Source organism: Anas platyrhynchos, chromosome 5 (assembly GCF_047663525.1).
Source record: "Anas platyrhynchos isolate ZD024472 breed Pekin duck chromosome 5, IASCAAS_PekinDuck_T2T, whole genome shotgun sequence".
Taxonomy (NCBI): Eukaryota; Metazoa; Chordata; class Aves; order Anseriformes; family Anatidae; genus Anas; species Anas platyrhynchos.
In genome coordinates, this window is record NC_092591.1 from 48,236,842 (window position 1) to 48,257,569 (window position 20,728).

Here is a 20,728-nt window from a genome sequence, read left to right on the forward strand (position 1 = left end):
GATGTGGGGCATGGGGGAAACCAAGGGTGTGTGACATGGTCTCACACAAACTTTTGTTCACTGCTGAACAATCACGGGAAATCTGCCTCAAGGTGAATGGCTGACACCACAGTGATGAATGTGTCAGTCTCTACCCAATAAATCCATTCCTTGATGACCAAAGGTTGCCCTAGATTCAGACTGGATCTTAAGATGATGGCACCAGCTGCTGGGTTGGTGCTGTGGAAAAGGCGTGCCAGCTACATACAGTAATGCACCGGTAAACTTGGTTTGGCTGGAAACTGCCCTGATCCACTGAAGAGGCTTGCTGCTTTGAACAGCAAGATTAAGGCTGGCTGAAACAGTTACCTAAACAAACTGCCTTTACCTCATTTCCTTAGAAAAAGGTGACTTCTTAAATAAATGAATAAATAAATAACGAGAGAGTGTTAAGACTGCCAAGCCAAAATTGGCTACGGACCAATCTCTACATCAACATGGTTGACCTTACTTGGTTGTTAATTGGCTTTTAAAAAAAATCTCTCTCATTTGAAACTAAGCTTAAAATACAGTGGGTACAAAGAAGCACAGCTAGCTTCTTTAGGTGTGAAGCAAAGGGATGAGGTCAGATTCTCTGATTTTTCTAGTTGTTTTGACCTTATGCATCATTCCTACATGCAGCATCTTGCTCACAGTGATATATACAACTTACAGGCAAAACACATTGGTTGTGTCTTTTTATATATATCTTTATATTTATAGCTAGTGATACCAGCCAACAAACTGACAATCTTCAGAGTTGTGACCTGCTTCATGTTCCTAAACTTATGTCCCTTGCTCTGAAAGGGCATGACTCCCGATTTGGTCCTTAAATGACCGAGTAAGGGAATCAGAAAGGAGCATGCATATGGGCTGAAGGAAATATGAATATCTGGCAGTCAGTGACCCACTGCACTTTAGCTTCAGTGCTTGATCACTGTGAATACTATGCAGATATTTCCAAAAGTCACCTGGGACTCTCAGGTTTCTGTAGAATGTTTTACCTCACTGATCCTGTTATGTTAAAACAAAAAGTGAGATCTGTTATTAAAGTGGTTCATGTAATCGTGACTAGTGAATCAGCAAAGTCCTAACTATTTTTCTTTCTTTCCTGTTGTCAGACAAGTTCTCTGTTTCTGCAGTGAAGGCTGTAGCTGGCTGCTTGTATGGGCGTTTGCACTGGGCTGATATAGGACTTGGTCTGATGTGGCATATCAGTGGTGCAACTACTCCTGGTAGCCACAGGAGAACCACTTGGTCTTTTGTGCCTGCAGGGGTGACCTGTGGTTTGCCCAATCCTGTTCTGAACATTGTGACCAGAAACCAGGATTATGAAGATTCTGTGTTCATGAATACGTCTTTCATTTTGGAGCATCGCTCTACCATGCTGTTGCCTTGTGCCATAACATTCGTGACCATGCTTTCCTATTAACAGTCCTTCAAGTTTGTTATTAGACATAGTTAGGATTGTAACAATCATCTGGTTGAGATACACAGAGAACTGAACAGTTGATTCAGCTGTAGGGATAGAAGACCAAGACAGAGGCCAAGAACAGAGCAGGGTTTTGGATATAGACAAACTTTAGAGACATCAGAGGTATTTCTTTAACTTTTGTTCAGTGAAGAACATTTGAGACTTATGCCTGTGTTGTGCCTTACCTGCCACTTGGACTGGCAGTTGATCCCTCCCCTGAGATGTGCTGTTCTTTAAGAATCCCTCCTTTTGAAATCCCACCATTTCTGTTTCACCTCTGCTACTGGACCGTTGCCTTTTCCATTATATTTCCTTTTCAGATTCCCCACCAGAAGAGCTGGACGTGAGGGGTGGGGTACCGTCTTCCTGCTGACAGGTAGGTGGAGATGTTCCTTGGCCACAACAAGTGGGCCAGGAGCTCAACAACAGCGGTACCACAGTTGGGGAGCTTCCTGGGACCTGCCTCTGCTGCTCTGGACCTGGGCCTCTGCCTGTATCTGCATCATGCCTCCTGGGGTGGGTGCATTTTTCAAACTGCTTAGGTACCAAGGTGACAGATGCCTTGTAAATACCTAAGATAGATACAGACAGAAACTGTACCAGGCGCAATCAGTTATGCAAAACTTCATACAATGCCAATTGCACCTATATGCTGTAGTATCACCCACCTTTTCTAGCATCTGCAGTCAACCACAGTCAAATATTTGGCACATGTATTTTTCCTTTTGAAAAGTGATGGAAACACAGGACATTCATTCTTCCTTGGTGTCAACCGGTCTAGAAATTTAGCCCTTAATTACAGGTACTGCATATGCACATATTTTGTTCCATCATCTTCCCTAAATATGAGGTTGCATGTATAGTTTAATTCTTTCATTAATCAATACAATTTGTGTTTCTTTGTCAATAATCTGTAAATATAATTTAATTTACATAAGCAGTACTAAAACTGAAGGGGTAGTCTTATGTGTGCATATTAAAAATGCATAAAGATGCATTTAAACTACATAAAAATATGGTTGTGGTGTTGCTTTTATCTTATGTGTTGATTTTTAAAATTTCCTTATATTAAACTATAGATAGCTCATTTTTAGCATAAAGACTGGAAGTTAATATGCATATAATCATACATTTCTATGTACAAAACAACAACAACAAAACGATCTAAAACAATTAGGTACTCTTATTCCCATTGCATTCCTTTTAGATTTTGTTTTGTCACTTCCCCTACAGAAGCAAAAGACCTTGCCCTGCTTATTTCGTGAAAGAATGGTTGGGAAGGAACTGGATAAATACTTCAGGCTGAACGTCTGTGTGTTGTGGGCAACTGTATAAAGAATAATTTGGGCAAACAGTACATATGGGAATCCAGCCAATGCTTTCAAAAAAGCAGATAAACAAAATTCTGGAGATTTCCAATACTAAAGGGTGGTGTATGTCGGGCGGGGGGAGAGAAGTGGCAGAATGATAAGAACCTACTGATTTCAAAAGCAAGCTTGATCAGGCTATAGAAGTTCATATGATAATGATGCTTGTCATAGAAGCAATTGTATTCGATGAATAAATCTCTAGTGCCTCGGGAAAAACAGATGACTTATTTGCAGATGGTTAAAAAGGAATCTCTGTTGTATTAGCTATGCCAGCTGAAAACTAATGTGTTTTTTAGCATATTCAAATGTGAAAAATCATCAAAGACCAAAACTAGATAAGGTATAGCTAGGTCTTCAATACACTGTTCAGAATTTAAAGGCTAACCATAGCTAAATAATTGTTTCAGTGGAAGAATATTAAAGGTTTAGATTTAAACTCAAGTTTGTTTATGATCATATTTACAGGAAAGAAACAGCAAATTGAGTCCATGTCATACAAATGTTATAGTTAAAAACACACAAAAATTGAATTATTTGAGTTTTCATTTAGAAAATTAGGCTAATACTCATAAATCTGCTACCATGAACACATTTTAATCTGGAAATTAACTTGTTCCAGTCCCACTGCAAATGAGCAATTTGCAGGACTATGCTTAAGTCACAGTGCCAAAATATTTACCATATTGCAGACAACAGGCAGAGAATATTACTTTAACTGTTACCATGAGGAAATAACAGAAGTGCTTTGCAATACAGTCAAAACCATAAACCATTCAAAACACCTTCCTTTCATGAAAACTGAGTAAAAATACGTGTATATTGTCTGGGATACTGTAAACTCTACAACGTACACAAAAATTCAAAAATTGGAAAATTATGTAAAATAAATCAGTAAAACATAAAAATTGCTTAATGAGTAAAATTAATCATTTAACATTGAATATCCACAAATACCATTAAATGTTTTATACAAAATGATTTGTATGTATTCACATTAAGGAACTACCAAAACTTTCTCTAAAGAAAGTCTTATTTGGGTTTCTAGGCTTGAAAACATCTCCACATTAGTACATACAAGTCACATTAACATATTATAATCACACAACCAAAAGTAATTTTAAGGAAGGCAGAAAATTGATATTTGTCCAAATTATTTCTATAGATACAATTTTCAAGTACCAGCTCTTTAACAGTATGTTCAATTAATGAAGTTAGTATATAGGGATTTAAAATGCACCTGCAATCCTGCAGCCTTACAATTCAGCCTACCTTGAAAGAGGAATGGTCATTGTCTAACACTGGTTTCTGTTTAAGAACAAAAACAAAGCAGAGAATATAGTCAATACCCACTCCTACCCTGCAAGCCAGGTGGAATTTAAGTGGCAATTTGATGTTCTGTTTAAGAGACAGCATTTGAAAATTTGGCCTTGTTACAAAACAAAGACAAGCAACTGAAAGAAACCAAAAAGAAAGGTGGAGGACCTAAGTCACTTGCAGCCTTCTCTGTTTTTACACTTACTTCCACACTTCACTTCCACACCAAGGGGAAAAAACAAGCAAACTATGATGAAGTATCTAAAAACATTTATTTTCAATTATATTAGGAATTAGTTAACAAGGACATATGAACATTTGAAGAAAAAAAAAAAAAAGAGAGAGAAATAGCAGCAAAGGGAGTTTTGAGATGAGGGAGATAAGTCCTTCATCTCCCTGGCTCCTGAAAAAGAGAGAGAATACATTAAAAGTTTTGAAAAGTTTTCCATTGCCCTAACTGTACGATATTGGGAAATACATGCATTTTTAACTGTTCCTCAAGCACCCATGATTATGAGTATGTTGTTAGATATTCAGTTAATAATATCTGAATATAACAAGTGACACTCACATATGCCAACATGTTTCATTCATCTGGCTCCAAATGCTACAAAACCCACATTTTCTTTAACACTTACAATTCTTTTTCCAACTTCTTTTATACCATTGTCTTGTTGGTTGATGCAGAAAGGTTTTGAAAACCTTTTCAATTACTGTCCTGTAGCAAAGAAAACAAGTATTATGAAAGGGCACTAAAAACACTAGAGAATAATCTAACAAAATCAAAACAATACTAGTGTAAATGAGGAGAACACCCACACAGTGACTCAATTGACCTCTCTGCTCAGGGATTCCCAGTGTTTTCAAAATGTCAGTTAAAGTTCCCACATTAAGCAGTATAAACCTTGTTTTGAAGAAGTATTCAGTCCTGATAGTTACCTGTTAAGTTTCTATGCCAAAAGTTGCTAAAAATCAGCACATTATATTTATTTTTTTTTTTCCCTGTGGAAAATCTAGGCTTAGCATTTTTCTCCTTGAAACATGCTGAATTTCAATACTTTTCTCTTATGAAGTGTTTTAAAAGCAGGTATGTTGTAGGTATGTTCCAAATCCTATACCTTCTTACATTGTTGAGGACTCCACATGAGATAAACCACAAGTCATAAAACCTGTAGCCTTGCTCCACCAGCATGAAGATGGAGCCATATTTTGTCACATATGTACATCACAAATTCCACTCAGAGTCACTGCCTCATGCTTTTGAAAATGACAATTGTATGACAACCTTTATCTTATCATTGCTATCTTATTAGAATTTCAAATAGGTAATGCAAATCAATTACTTACGAGGACAATCTTCAAGAATTCTTCATTAAGCCTGATGCCTTTTGATCTCATCTTCTAAAATACAGTGTCTGGTGAAGATCAGAAAACCTTCTTCCTACATAGAAGCACTGTAGATACTGGAAACTATCAAAGAAGTTGATGCTGTCAGTGCTGTAAGAGTTGCTTTGATGGCATTTCCATTGTTTCCTGCAGACAAATCTCCATCATCAACTCCATCATATTGAAATAAAAAAAATGACTTTGAACCCAGACGTCTTTTGTGAGTGGTTTCTTCAAACACAACATAACACATTAAGCTAATCCACTGTTTGGCATTCATTTATATATATTTGCTCTGCAATTTCATTGTTTCAGATGCCATTAGAATGTGCCACCTTTGAAACAATGGACAACAGGTATGAGATGAAGTGTGAACGCTTATTGCAGACAGAGCTAATAATATTTCTTTTGAATGCCAACAACTGATATTTTTTCCATTCAAATGTCGCTAAGACCTGGTGCCAGGTAATAATACCCTATGTTGATGATATCACAGTTATTCTGTATCAGAGAGACAGCACTAGCATCTAAACTGTTTAAAGGAGAAAATCCTACGTCTGTATAGGGTACTTTAGGCCACAACAAAACCCAAAGATCAGCATCAACACATACAGAGGGATTATTTTACTTAGATTACATATCAAATATATATAAAAAAATCCCACCAAACCCCCAGAGATCACAACTGACACTCTTGTGACACTGTCAAAGCAGTATTTTTGATACGGAAGAATTATCTTATCATTCTATTTCACTATGAAAATTTAGCCTACTCTATTCTTATTTTTCTACTTTCTCTTAAATTTTCGAGATATCTCCCAAGGATATTTATATTAGCTTTTAATTTAAACTGTCTACTTTACCTTCCATTGACAAGCACAAATTACTTACTAAATCAAACTCACTTCTGGCATTAAAAAGCTTATCATCAGCATGAAACTTTTGAATCATGCATTTAGATATTTACAGATCTTAGTTTATGAATGTATTCATTAAGTATCATATCACTTTAAAATTCTCCATTCACAAGAAGTTATCAAAAAGCACATAAAAATAAAAACTGAAAGTAAAACCCTCCAAAAGCAAGCTTTTCATGAGACATGTAAAATTTTTATGAATTGTTAAATTTATTATTTTAAAATATTCATTTTGAAACTCTAATATCTATTTTTTTTTTAGTGACGATGAAAATTATAATTGGAACAAATGCATCAGGAGTTTAATATTTTTTCTTTTAATATTTTATTTTTAGAGTATTTTCAAATCTTCATTTTAATTTGCTGCATGAACACTTTGGTTTTAATAGGCTAACTACATATTACCTAGAAACATATTGTAAGTACTGCCTCCAAAAAACTTGCTGCTACAACTGTTAGTTTATCCGTTGTTGAAAACCTACAAGTAAGAAAGGAAATACATGATTTATGGGATGTCCTTGACATCCCATAAAATCCAGAAAATAGTTTTACTGTTAGAATCACATCTCCTTCAAACACACAGTTTGAAGTTGGATGTTATTTTTCCAAGTTAGGCAGTTGCTGAAAGTAGAAAGTCAGTGGCACAGACTAAGTACAGTTTACCTTTTAGTAATTTGTGCTATGAAACTGCAGTAACATGGTAATACCACCTGTGACATACTATGAACTTGTTGTGACCTAACGATTTTATTAACTATCACTTTAGACCAAATATCGTCTACCCTGAATATAAAAACACCATCTATGCACTTCCCTTCTTCCAGCCTCCCAATGAACCAGAACCACCATCCAAAGACAACCAAAAGCGGTCAAACAGAACCACAAAAGCCATCAGTTCCATCTTAATGCCTCCCTCACCTATAACCCAGAAAACTGTATTTTTGCTTGACAGAAAGCTCTACAATAACAATGTAAAAATTTTTGATATGCTGCCAAACATATGTTTTAGAAAAATACCAGTAGCAATGGGGTTTATTTATTATATTCTTTGAATTGAGAATGGAAAATACTACTAGCTGGAACCCGTGTTAACGACTGAAAAGGAGGTCAGGAAAGAACAGGAAAAAAAAAAAAAGAGGAAAATAACCTGATTTTTTCCTGTTTAATGATAAAAAGCAAAAGCTCCACTACTGAGAGAAGACACTGCCTACAGCCTAGCTTTTCTTTCAGGGACACTGAACTTTGTCAAAGAGCAGGACACAGACTGTTTTACCAGCTATCACCCAGGGGCCGAGAGAAGTTTGAGGCTCTTCCTTGGGCTAGACGCCATGAAAACGTGTAAATGACACAGTCCCTGCTCAGGAGAGCTTACAATCTAAAAAAGTAAAATGACATACAGGAGTATGGAAAAATACAGCTAAACACAAACAAACTTTGTATACATATATATATATACAGTTACGCTTATAAAAACTATTAAATTAGCATTGCTACCTCTACCTGTCCCTCTCCCTAGCCATTACTTAGATGATAGCTTAATAAGGATCATAGGGGAAGTGGGTTTTAAGGAGAGATTTCAGGGAGAAGGTAGTGGCCTTATGAATCAGTTCAGGGAGGGCACTCCATGCATACGGGACAGTGTGGAAGATGTCATATCAAAAACTTAAAATTGTGCAGAGCAGCATTTCTCCAGGTCAAAAAATCAAATGTTGTGTGCAAGATCCCTATTTCCTGAGACAGAGACAGTGTGGGTACGTGAGTAACTTTTGGCCATTAAAAGGACAAGTGAAACCACTAACGTAGGACTACACTGAGGATGTGTTACTGGCCACATATTCTCTGTGGCTGCCAGTTAGCACAGTAACTGTGAGATGATATGGAAGGGTTTGGAAAAGAGTTGGATACAAAGAAGGAAAGAAAGGCAAGATGAGACAAAAGGAAGAAATGTGGGGAGTATTTTCAGATGTAGTCTTCTGCTTAAGTTCTTAGTGTGTTTGCAATTTATTAACTAAATAACTAAAAAACATATACAATAACTAATGTACATTTGACACCATAAAATAAACTGGACCATATGCCAACATTTACATTATGTTATTATCCTTCACTATGGAAAGGTGAGAAACAGGTTAAACAAGAGACAAAATGCTTCCCCTTACCCTTCTTCTTCCGTACTGAAGCTTGGAAATAGAAAGGGAATGAACTGTGAATCAATTCTGAAGGTAATTTTATATGCTAAATCCTCGTCTGTTATTTTGAGCACAAACATTTTTCTTCCATCTAAGAAGTCAGTCTCTCCCTGCTAACCTGTACTATGCATGAACCTATCAAACCACTGTAGATAAACAGCTTGGCAAAAGCCCAGTTTATCAGGGTTTATACATGAACTGTAAGAAATTGCTCCCCTGCATATAGTAGGGATACATGTATGATGTTTCTCTACATTCTTTTTAAAAAGCAGTAACTGGGACAACTTAATGAAATTATTATAATAGAGCATTTTAATATCTTTGCAGATTGAAGTGGAAAGGAATTGCTAGCAGATGTTATCTACCATATTTTGGAATAATTCATTTGAAAGAGAACAACTGAGATGGTCTGCTCAGTATTATGGAGAATAGGGCAGCTAAAAATCAGTTAATAAAGCCGTAAGTAGAGTTCAGAGCCAGGCAAAGAAAGTGACTGCAAAGACTGCAAGGTGTATAAATTAAAAAATAAATAAATACAAAATCATGTTGTTTAGCTTAGCTAGGAAAACTGACAAAAATATATACTCTACGGGAAAACAAATTGGGAATTTCTATTTAACATTTTCTTATACTACATAACAAGGGACATTCAATAAAATTAAAGGCATCACATTTAAAACCAATAAAAAGGAAATACATCTGTACACAGCACATAATTAGCCTGTGGAATTCATTGCCACGAGACATTATTGAGACCATGAGCTTCTTAAGTTCAGAAAAAAGATTACACATATATTGATGAGAACATCCACAGTGTTCTATACATACTTCCTATTTATTTTGTACATATATTTTATAAAACAAATGTTTATTCTTTAAATAGTTTAATGGACATAAAAATGTGGGTGTTCTCATAGTTTATACAGATGTCCAATATATACACATATACATATAAAGATATATAAATTATATATATATACACACATACAATTGCGTTTTACGTCAGAAGACAACTTTTAACTGATGATAGTGAGAACATTATCTCTTTGGAAACTTGTTCAGTTGTTGTGCAATTTAAGAATTCTTGTTCCTTCTACTGGTAGTCCTTTTACAGGACAAATATTAAAATAGGTAGATCACAGATGTTATTTATAACAGTAGTCATAGTTTGCTAAGATGGCAAATGTTCACAGTATCATGTGGAACTGGTATTTATAGCCATTAGGAAGATGATAAATATCTGCCATGCTCCAGTATTACTACAATTTGTTAGGGGACGTACACTTCTGGAGCATGTTTTAGGACTATTCTTCAGAATAGTAAAGTCTTGCCACCGTAATATTTGCCCCATCTGGATAAAGATATGGGTGGGAAACTTGCTTCAAGATTCAAGTGTGTCCTATGGCTGCTAGCCACAAAAGTTGCAGTGGTTTCTGCTAGCCAATGAGACCAAACAGCAGAACAAGTACTATTTGCTGAATTAGGGGATGAGTAAGATAAATTGCAATGCTCTTCATTGCAGAGGTGACTTTACTGTTAATAAGTGACTTTCCCCTACAAAAGAGTGCTGCTTCTCTCTGCTTTAAGAACAGTACATACTATGTAAGACTGAAAAGTAAGAGAAATACAAGATATATTCTCAGAATATCCTCATTTTGAAAGTGATTTGCAGAAGGGAATAATGAAGGGGAAAAATGGAACCTAAGTATTCCTGCCTCCTTGGGAAAGTTTGTTGACAAACCAGCAATGTTTTACAGCTTGCTAGCACTCCATGCAAACTCCAAATCAAAACATCCCAAAATAAAAAAGTGTGCAGAAATAATATTTCACATTTTAATTCTGTAAGAAAAATTATGGAGCATTCACAATGTGCTGAAAACTTTGGTCAGGCTCCTAGAGTTCTTGTGATGGGCTAACTGAATTTTCTGAGCTCAGTTAGGGATAAGTAATCAGGATGTTTAATTTTGTCTTCATTTGGTTGTTATGCCGCAGAGAAGACAGAAACCATTCCTGCACTGCTTTGTTGGTCAGAGCTCCCACTGAAACTATGTGTCTTCTGACTCGCTAAAGGATAGATGGGGTCCATCTGCCCCAGAAAAAATTGACTTATATCAAAAAATTGTAGCCATTTATCCACAATGCTTTGATTCCCTCAGGTTGGCCTTCATATGAGTCTATGCCAAAAATAAAAATGATTACAAAACATAAGTATTTAAATCAATTATTTCCACAGCAGTGGAAAAATTAGCACTATTGTATTATTCTTCAATGAGGGACGTGGTTAGTTTTTACACCAAACATCATTTGCTAAACACACTATTCTGGTGAAATAACCATATATTTATATACCTTGGACTTTTCTCTTTGTATATACAGTCCATTCATAACATATTTTTTAGTCTAGGTGCAGAAATTATACTTTTTAATGACCTAACAGATAAAAATCAGGGAGGAAAAAAAAAAAGAAAAAAGAAAAAAAAACCCTGTTACTTTCCTCACTTTCATAAAATAAAAAAAAAAAATCCCAAAGAATTATGCATATTTAGAATGTGGATGTTCAGTAAAGGAATCTACAATCACATTTCTTAGAATTAGCAAAGCAAATAAAAGACTGAATGCTCAATACTTTTATTACCAATAGTGAGGAGAATTAATCTCATATCATGCACAAAAGTCAAAGTGACATCATTATATACAGTTTTTCAGATCAGAGGCTAATGAAAACAGGTTGAAGTTGAAGCTGCTTTAACACTGTCAGCTTTTTTAACAACAGCTTCTGGCAGCTTACCTTTATCCACTAATGAGAGGCCACAGAAATTTAAAATAAAACAATATTAGATGAACTGAAAATTTAGAAAGCAAAGCTAACAAAATATGATACGGCATTACTTTTTAGTAAATGTGCCAAACTTTGATGATGCATAAAAATGTATCAACATTCTCTTGCATAGCAGTAAAGGCACAAGTTTTTAAAAAATTATTCATGCAAATCATGCATATTTAAATCTCCAAAGATGCAGCATTCTTAAAACCCTTTCTGCTCTATATACTGTACACAGTGCAGTTCTTTTAAATCAATTGAACACAACATATATATATATTTAAATTTCTATTATCCCAGCATGCTTGTCAAAAAACACTTTCTTACCAAGCTCTTCAAGCTCTGAGGTCATTGACTTAGACCGCAAGGTCAGTGCAGTGGTTGGAGCTCGCTTAGGCGGTGGTGGGGCTTTGCATTAAAGAGAAGGATATACAGTATAAGTAAATATACATCTCTTAACCACTATATTCACATACATAATTTCAGATTTATTTAAAAGAATATGCCACATTAAATAAGGTAATATTAAATACGTACATGCAGAGGAAAAACCCTGAGACGCTTTTCAGGTACTGAATTTCTGTACTGTTTCTACTTTTAGCGTAGGTTGTTTGACACATCAGCAAGCTTTTATATAACAGGATACATAGAAACAGTTAAAGCTAAATAACTCTGCCCTTCTATTTTTCAGCAGGAAAAAGGCTTGTTAGAGAAAGTGCCTCACAGCAGTTGTGCCCCTCCTTCTAAGAAATGTACATAGCTAAAAATCTCCTGGAGACCAGCCAACCTCTGCCAGATTAATTTCATCTTTGAAGAAACTGTTAAATCTGAGAAATACAAGAAAGAAGATTCAAATTTATCTCTATAGTCACAGTGAGACTAGAGAAAACAGGTGATTCTCAGAATAAGTAAGACAAAGTAGATCTTAAAATATCAAGTCAATTGGTTAGCACAGAACAAGCATCTATTTTAGTATCCTGTTAACAGATGTTTTATGATATCTTCAAATGTATCCAAACCAGAGAATATATTACAATAATCCACTCCAGAGGTCAGAAAGGAGACTAACATCAGAAAAGATTATAGTAATGTTGGCAGAAAAGCAGGAGGTTTCCAGCAAGTAGAAATGGTGCTGGGACCAGGAAAAATTAAGGATTCTGATGTGTTTTGGTCAATAACATACATGATGCTACACCATTCTGACAAAAGGTGGCAAAGCAGAAAGAAAGAGTAATGGAGGGAAGTATAGCTGCCTTTCTGTATCAGCTATATCCACTACGTCAGTTTCATCTTTCCCCTGTTAAACTCTTTCATCTTTTCAGAGAGGCTCGAACAAGAGTGTGCCAATAAAACTAAAAAATATAGCTCAGGTTTAATGTCACGCATGTGGTATCTACTGCTCAAGTATTGCAAATATAAACTCCAATCTCGGCTCTGCTCTTGCCCAACAAGAGAAGTGACAGCAAATTTTTGAGGCAAACTGCATAAAATACTGGATTCTTAATTGAGGCTAATGCTGCCACCACCATGAAGGAGACTGATGGTAAGCAAATCCCTCCATACAATTCCCAACTTAAAATGGCACTTTTCAGGTGAGAAGAAAGGCTACTAACTTGCATCAAAAAGGGGCAAGATGGAAAGGTGAATGTTTTTGGCATTTTGGCAAATGACATGTGACCAATAGAAAACTCTGGAAAGATGGCAAAGAACTGGGGTGTGTTTTTATAGAAATAAACTTATTCTTTGCTTTCTGTTGTATACAACAGTAGTTTTATGTAAGGCCAGTATGACACATCAAAAGGCAGAAGTGAAATGTTTGTTTAGAATGTGCTAATGGTAATTCTATTAAGCTAAAATTCATGTAAACCGTGTTTGGACATGATTTATTTTATTATAACTTTTTTTTTTTTTTCCCCCCCAAGGTGCTATAAGTGGTTTTGTTTGTTTGTTTTGCTTTGTTTTTAAGAAGAAGATGTCAAGGACATTCACAGCTTAGAAGGAAAGTCTTACTCCTGGACAAAGAGGGAGCCCTCTGGTGCCAGATCCCAGCCTACTCTTGTGTTGAAAAGCCAGGTGGCTGTGAGTGACAATTCAAGAAACTGGTGGGAGGAACAGGAGTCTTCAAAAATGTGATGCTGCTGAATTGAACACTAGTTACTAGCAGCAATCTTTTCTGATTAATGATAATTATGAGGGCCTAATAACTTCCCAGAGTAGCTTTTACCTGAGCAGATTCAGGAGCATCTAAGGTGAAGGAAATAGTGTCAAATATTTTTTTGGAGGGGTCTTTTTTTTTATTATTCCTCTCTCTCTTACTTTTTTTTTGTGAAATTTTGCTGGTTTTTTTTTGGTGAAGTGGGGGTGGGTGGGGTTTAGGTGGAGGGTATAGAACATTGCAATTCTTATGAGCATAGCCCAATCTTACTTTATAGGTTATCCCATAATCTCCATTAAAGTTAATATAGGAAAAAAATAGACTTTTAAACTGGGAAAAAAAAAACAACCTTTCCCTGTTTGTACTCAGACAATTATTTCCCAAAGTCTTTGCAGCACATGATACTGTACTAACCTCTCCTGGATCAGCTGCTTTCTTGTTAGCTGTAAAATGGCACAAATAGAACTTGAATGTTTTCAACTTATAGAAGGAGGAGGGGATTCTCCCTGACTGGAACTATCCTTCCACTTTGTATTCACCTAGAATGATTTGACCACTGTAGTGTACAGTTTTTCTATCAGAAATTCAGTCAAAATATATTACTTGCTTTTCCTATGCTCATAGAGTTCCCTTATAAAATGTTTTGCTAAACTGTAAGTTCTCAGTAACTTCAAATTAACCTCAAGTATGTATTGAATTTATTAATAAATACAAATCTGATCTTTGTGGATTTTCTACATCATTACTGCAAGACACTCACATCAAGAAGTTTGACTACAACATCTTCAAACAACGTAGCATAAAGATCCACAAAGATAGAAATTTCATGTCAAGCATGACAATGGAACACTATCCTTCTTGTCATGTATTAACGTGTATGTCATCAGATATAAAGTACTCTGAATTAAATAGCAGAAGACTATTTCAAATTTAAAAAGGGAAATTTATAATTCAGAATTTCTTGTTCCTACCCTGTTTTCTATGGAGCAAGACTGGAAGGACTCCATTAGGAAAAGAGAAAAATGTACCTTTCTTTCTAGCTGTGTCATCTGGATCAAGATTCCTGGTTACTGTGACAACCTTTAGAACTAGGTGATTGCCCCCTTGTCGAATCATGTTCACCACCTGCCTGTGGCCAACTTTCACTACATTCTCATTGTTAACCTGCAAAGACAGAAAATGTTCTTTTAGATCAAAATGCTGAAAAAAAAAATCTGTTTCAATTTTTAAACCCAGAAGGTAGAAAGAACAGGAAGATACAGAATTTCTAATTACTATCTTTTAATAAAAATAAAAATTATATAGACAATATAACAGTAGAAGAAAAGCTAACTCTTCATGAAATATGAAACTAATTTGCCTATAATTACCAGTTAAACAAATCAACAAAAATAAAAACCAAACCAAAACAAAACACAAAAAACACAAAGAGTTTAAACAAACCTTTTCCTTTCCATATTTTATTTGCAACTATTTAGTGTGCTACAACTCTGCATTTCACACACTAAAATATTTTCTTAAATAATAGTCATTATTTACCATGGCATTATGCACAAATGTTTTACATGCATTTTTCTCTCTAATTTAACCAATGATATATTTAGAAGTTTTTCCCTTTAGATCATCCAAGAAATGAGATTTTCACTCCTGAAATGAACTCTCAGATTCAAGAGGCATTCTTTTATTTGATGCACTTTTGTTCTCATTTTCCAGTGTTTTCCTTCTGTGACTTTCTGGAAGGATCTGATGTCTAGGAAGCAAAGGCAACAGGGCCATAGCAGTCCAAAATAATTTTCCTGGAGAAAGATGAGTTAACCATATGAAACTCTTACCATCTATTACGGGCATGCCAATTAAACTTTAAACCACATTCAACATTCAACCTTAAAACATATACTCTCCAGGTAACTCTTACTACTACAGCAAGATTTCTGCTCTATAATACTTCTTCTTAGACGTAAAAGAAAGCATAGGTGTAAAAATCTGTAAATAAGCATGCATAAAAGTAATATTTAAAATTTGTTTACACAATCTATAAGGAGTCACTTAGAGTTATTTGAAATCTGAATGATAGCAGCATTATAAGACTGAAATCCTGCATGTGTTACTTGAACATAAATGATATTAAGGAATAGAATCATTGAAGAGATGTTGCCAGAATACATGCTGGGAATTTGATCTTTATCCAAAATTCAACTGACTCAGTTATATTTCACTGAGATCACTCAGTGCCTTCCAAAATGAACAGTCATTTTCAAAGTAAGCAGTTTTAGCCTCCTCTATTTATTCTGACAGGCTGGGCATCTCACACTCAAAAGAATTTACAGTTTAAAGCAAAATCTCTCATTAAGGGTTGTTGCCATTTAGCAGAACAACAAGCGAAAGAAGACCCTTTCCAACTAGAAATCATATATATATATATATTTTTCATACATGAAAATCTTGACTTTTTCAGTGTTTAGATTAGACAAGAAGCATTATGACAAAATAATGTCTTGGCAAACCATATTTTCAAAACAATGCTGCAGTCAAAAGTCTCAAAGCACTACTCGTGTACTATGTCTGTAAGCCTGAAATGCCTTTTGAGATTTTTTTGTTTTAAGTTTCATATAAAATGACATAGGTGCAGCACATGCTGAGCATCCAGACCTGCTGAGCAGGCAAGTATGAAGTTCTCTTATTCTGCAGATGGAGGATATAAATAAGTATTGATGTGAATAGGACTGTTGATGTTTTGTTGTATTTTACACCTTCTTAGCATTTGCTACTTAATGCCAAGATACGGTATCTACATGTATTTAGCCAGACCAATGGCATCTGCATTTAATTTGTCTAATGCATTTTAGCAAACAGAGTTATCCACTTGCTTCTGAAAGACCTTCCAGTATTAAAACCTCAACCAGGTAATCCTTTTCCACAGGAAAAAAAAAAGTTTATGTAATTCAAAACTAGAGTTTGCATCAACTCTATTTTTGCTGGAGTTAAAATTTAAGGACAAAAGTCTGTAAGGATTAGAATATATCCTCTAATGATGCCAAAAAATAAATAGACCTCCAAATAAAACAAAAGTTAAAAAAAAAAATAATTAAACATGTACACTTCACTAATGTAAAGTGATAAATGTGTAAAATGATAAACAGCTTATGCAGCATACCATCTGTTCGCATCATTATGTGCAATGATATTTAACATTTAGAGCAAGAGCAAATATATATGGCATTTTTAAAAACTATATCAGAAACAGAACCTCTAAACGACTGTTTATAACAGTTTTATTTAAAATGCACAGTTACAAAAGCTGGTACCAAAAAGATTTCTATTACAAAAATAAAATATTGATAGGAGATCTAAAGATTGCTTAACTCAGAGTTTACAGAAGTATTTGTTAAGAAAAGAACTATGAAATCAGCAGAACAATACATCTTCACCATGTTTAGCACTTCAGTGGGTAAAACTATAGCATGATTAAAAAAAAATATGATAAAATCAGGATTGTGAAAAACTTTTAAAGAGCTAGGATTTCAGCCACAGATTCTCTATTTCTCTTAACCCTCCTCAGTATTCTATATATAAGCTAAATGGCTGTAGAAATGGACATTAAATCGTACCACACCAGAGTTCTTGCATGATTGTTTGATAGTTTCAGTCTGATGTTACTCAGCAAAACTTTTTCAGGTATGAATAATATGATGATACTGTCTCTCTGCTTCCCCTTCAAGCTTTGGAAGTGGAAAGATGACTACTGTGTCTCATCTACGTTTTGTAAACAAGCTGAGGAAAGTAAATTTTTATAGTCAAGAAAATACTTAGGTATCTATTTCACCTGTGCCAATTCAGTTAATAATAGCATGTGTATTTGCTATTCAATGTGATCACAGTCTTTGAAATATAACAAAAAATATTTTTGCTTCTGGTGTCAAAGTGTTTAGAAGAATATTTCAAAAACAAACTAGCAAAGTTAGTTTGCTGGCACAGATTTCTATTTCTCCCTCTTCTTCAACCCAATCTTTCAGTATATTCTCTGTGATTTTTCATTGCCAAACCTAAAGTTATTATTTTCCTTCACCTCTTCTGCAAAGCTTTTTTTTTTTTTCTTTTTTTTTCCCCCACAGAACTATCTTTTCCCCATCCTTCGTAAAGGAGGCCTCAGGACATAATATTCTTGAAATTCACACTCTGTTGTCATATGGTTAAAACTGGTCAGTAGGCTGGAAGTTAATTTGAGCAATTTGAGAGAATTTGAGAAACAATTAATGAAATAATATGACCTCATAAATGTTATGTCTTTAAAAAATAACCTAAACCAGAAGCCCAAGAAACTCTCAAGCTGAACTGCCCCCCCACGGGATATTTATGAAATATTCTTGCATGGTTAAAAAAAAAAAAAAGAACACTTCTATGAATATCATGATTTTTTACTTCTATGCCTCAGTACCTTTTCCACCTTGTATAATCAATATACATCAGTTTTAAAGGCAAGTACAGTGCTACAGGATGGGAAAATTATGACTTCAGAGCAAGCTGGAGACACAAATGATAAAAAATCATAGCAGATATTTTTTTCCAGGCAAAATAATTTCCTAGTTGTGTGGAGTACATTGTATTTCAATGTACTGAAATACTATTAGCCACACGAATTATAACACTGTTTCCAGATGCCCCATGTAACTTAACCTTGTGTGAACCACTCAGTGAGAAAGATTAGATGAAGCTGAACAGGCAGCAATAGCAGGTGAGAGAGATTTCCACCTAGCCTTTGCCCCAAGTGATGCACCACTACTAGTTAGCTGACAGCTTACAATGGTTAACACAGATGAAATGCAAGCAAAGTGATGCTCATGGTGGTGATCAGTATTTGAGAAGATATGGGTGGACCAGCTTGTGGCTGTAATTGGAGGTACACAAAGATGGCTAATCCAGGTACTTCTGGATACATTTCAGGCACTACATTTTCATACAAGACAGAAAATAACACTTGCCATCACTTCCACATAGTTATGGGATTTCATTCCTTTCCACTGGATGGTAGAACCAGTTATTCACATACTTGTCATTTCATGGGTTTCTATAGTAATGCAATATACTTGAACGTGAGACATTCGGTTCTCCAAGATTAAAAGCAGTGTGCTGTGTCTTCTCTCTAATCCCCACTACTGCCACCACAGCAGACAGGTTTCTTTTCCCTCCAGCACCCTCTTGAAGAACCCACAACAGTGCAGTGCTCTGGGGCTTGCATTCAAAGTGCTTCACAGCTGGGGCTCACACTTGCTTAAAGCTCCAAAACAGAGACTTGGATCAACAATGATGTTCCTCTTGCATGAAGAGCTTGGAACACCACCAATGAAGAGTTCTCTCCCGAGCTTGGGTTTTCTCTCATTTGATAATTCAAAAACGTGGAGTAAAACAGGGACAAAGACCACCGACCATCACAAATCTCAGTATGTTTAATATCCAGGTCTGCCACTCCGACCTGACCTTACGGAGCATCTATACATAGCAACATCTAACACATAAACACACAAAAAACAGTAAGAATCATAAAATTTTATTTAATTATATATAATGAAGTTGTCTCCGAGTGCAAAAATATCAATCTGGTAATCAATTTTTTTCCTGTGTGAAATATTCCCTACATGAAAGAACCCTCCACAGAAAAGATAATATATGAACACCCATGACATCAGTAAATTTGTTCTGAACCTTACAAAGAAAAAGATGTTCCTGTTGAGGCAATCTTATAATCCTGATAACATCGGACAGAAGCACACAGGACTAGGAATGACAATAGTTCATGAAATGGGAGAAGTTTTGAAAAGGATGAAGATATGCTAGAAATTGGTTTACAGTGAGTCTGAATGGAAGTCATTTGACGGGTGACTTCAAGAGATGTACTGAAGCTGAAAAGGGCACCAGAACTGATGGCATGAAGCCAGAAGCAAAGGAGAAAGACAGAATCAGGAGTTAAAGGGAGACGACTGCTCTCAGCACAAAGGAGAGGAAACAGGGATCTTCTCTCCTGGTCCATCTTTACAAAGACTTTCTAGGTGATCTCAAAGAAAACAAAGAGCTTACATATGAAACAGTAAGAGAGAGCACTACAGGTGCATGCAAGTCAGTGTAGCCAGACAGAAACTGGTAAGAGGTATAGAAAATTGTAAACTACTTGTTTCAAATATAATTGCATTCACACGTTTCTGACTGATCACTATACTGCCCACAGGGCAGGCTGTATTTACTTTAGAAGCAGCAAGATTAGAGAAAGAATTACCCTGAAATCTGTTCAGGATTTTTCTTAAGATTAACCTTTCACACACACGGGCGTGTACCTCCCAAAGTGTTCACTTCCATGTTTTAAAGAAAATGAAACACCATATTATTCTTTAGAGTACTCACTCCACACAAGAGCTACTGTTGGGTGTCTGCTCCCTTTTTTGGCCAATATTTGATTGTAAACAGACTCTTTGCTATGTAAATACATGTATCTAGTGTACTTATATGAGCAAATTTAGGGCAGGAAAGTAGAATACTGTTATTTAAAAATATGGATTTTTTGGAACAGAACACTGGATGGTTCATGGATGTCCAGGAGATGCTGGGGTAGATTTTATGGATATTGGTACAAGCTGCATAAAAGCATTTTTTCTGAAATGCATAACCTTGAAAAGGGTTGGAAAATAAATAAAATAAGATAAATTAAAATAAAATAAAACAAAATAACCTGCACATGGTAGGATAGCAGATGTATGAGCTGAAACATATTCACCAGCGCAGCCTTCCCGTAGGAAGGTGCAAAAGAAAAAAACTCTACCAGAGAAAGAGACCTTTACAGATTCTGTTCTATTAATAATAATAAAAAAATCCTAATTTCTTCAATACCTCATGTAGCATCCTAATTTTTCCATTATCAAAACATTGTCTCAGTGGAAAATATAGTCAGTCATTTCCACCAGTAAGTGAAGAGACAAAACCTTGTCATTTCATTCACAATGACCGCTGCACAGGTGCAATGGTGAATAAATTCACCCTGCAGTTGCAGATGCACATTCTGTCAAAATAAACTTCTCAGAAGCTCTTCCCATCCACT

The 20,728-nt window shown here is 35.4% G+C and overlaps 1 protein-coding gene across 2 annotated transcripts in view; it reads right to left on the reverse strand.

Moving 5' to 3' along the window:
• The window catches only part of SHANK2 (SH3 and multiple ankyrin repeat domains 2), a 351,046-nt gene that overhangs the window by 31,415 nt on the left and 298,903 nt on the right, over positions 1 to 20,728 (reverse strand). Inside the window, exons 19-21 of one of the 2 annotated variants that reach the window (XM_072038992.1) lie at positions 14,673 to 14,808; positions 11,817 to 11,897; positions 8,639 to 8,659 (exon numbers count right to left, since the gene is read on the reverse strand). In XM_072038992.1, the coding sequence (XP_071895093.1) occupies positions 8,639 to 8,659; positions 11,817 to 11,897; positions 14,673 to 14,808 (238 nt within the window). The remainder of the gene's footprint in view (positions 1 to 8,638; positions 8,660 to 11,816; positions 11,898 to 14,672; positions 14,809 to 20,728) is intronic. The other variant, XM_072038993.1, reaches the window with a different exon arrangement.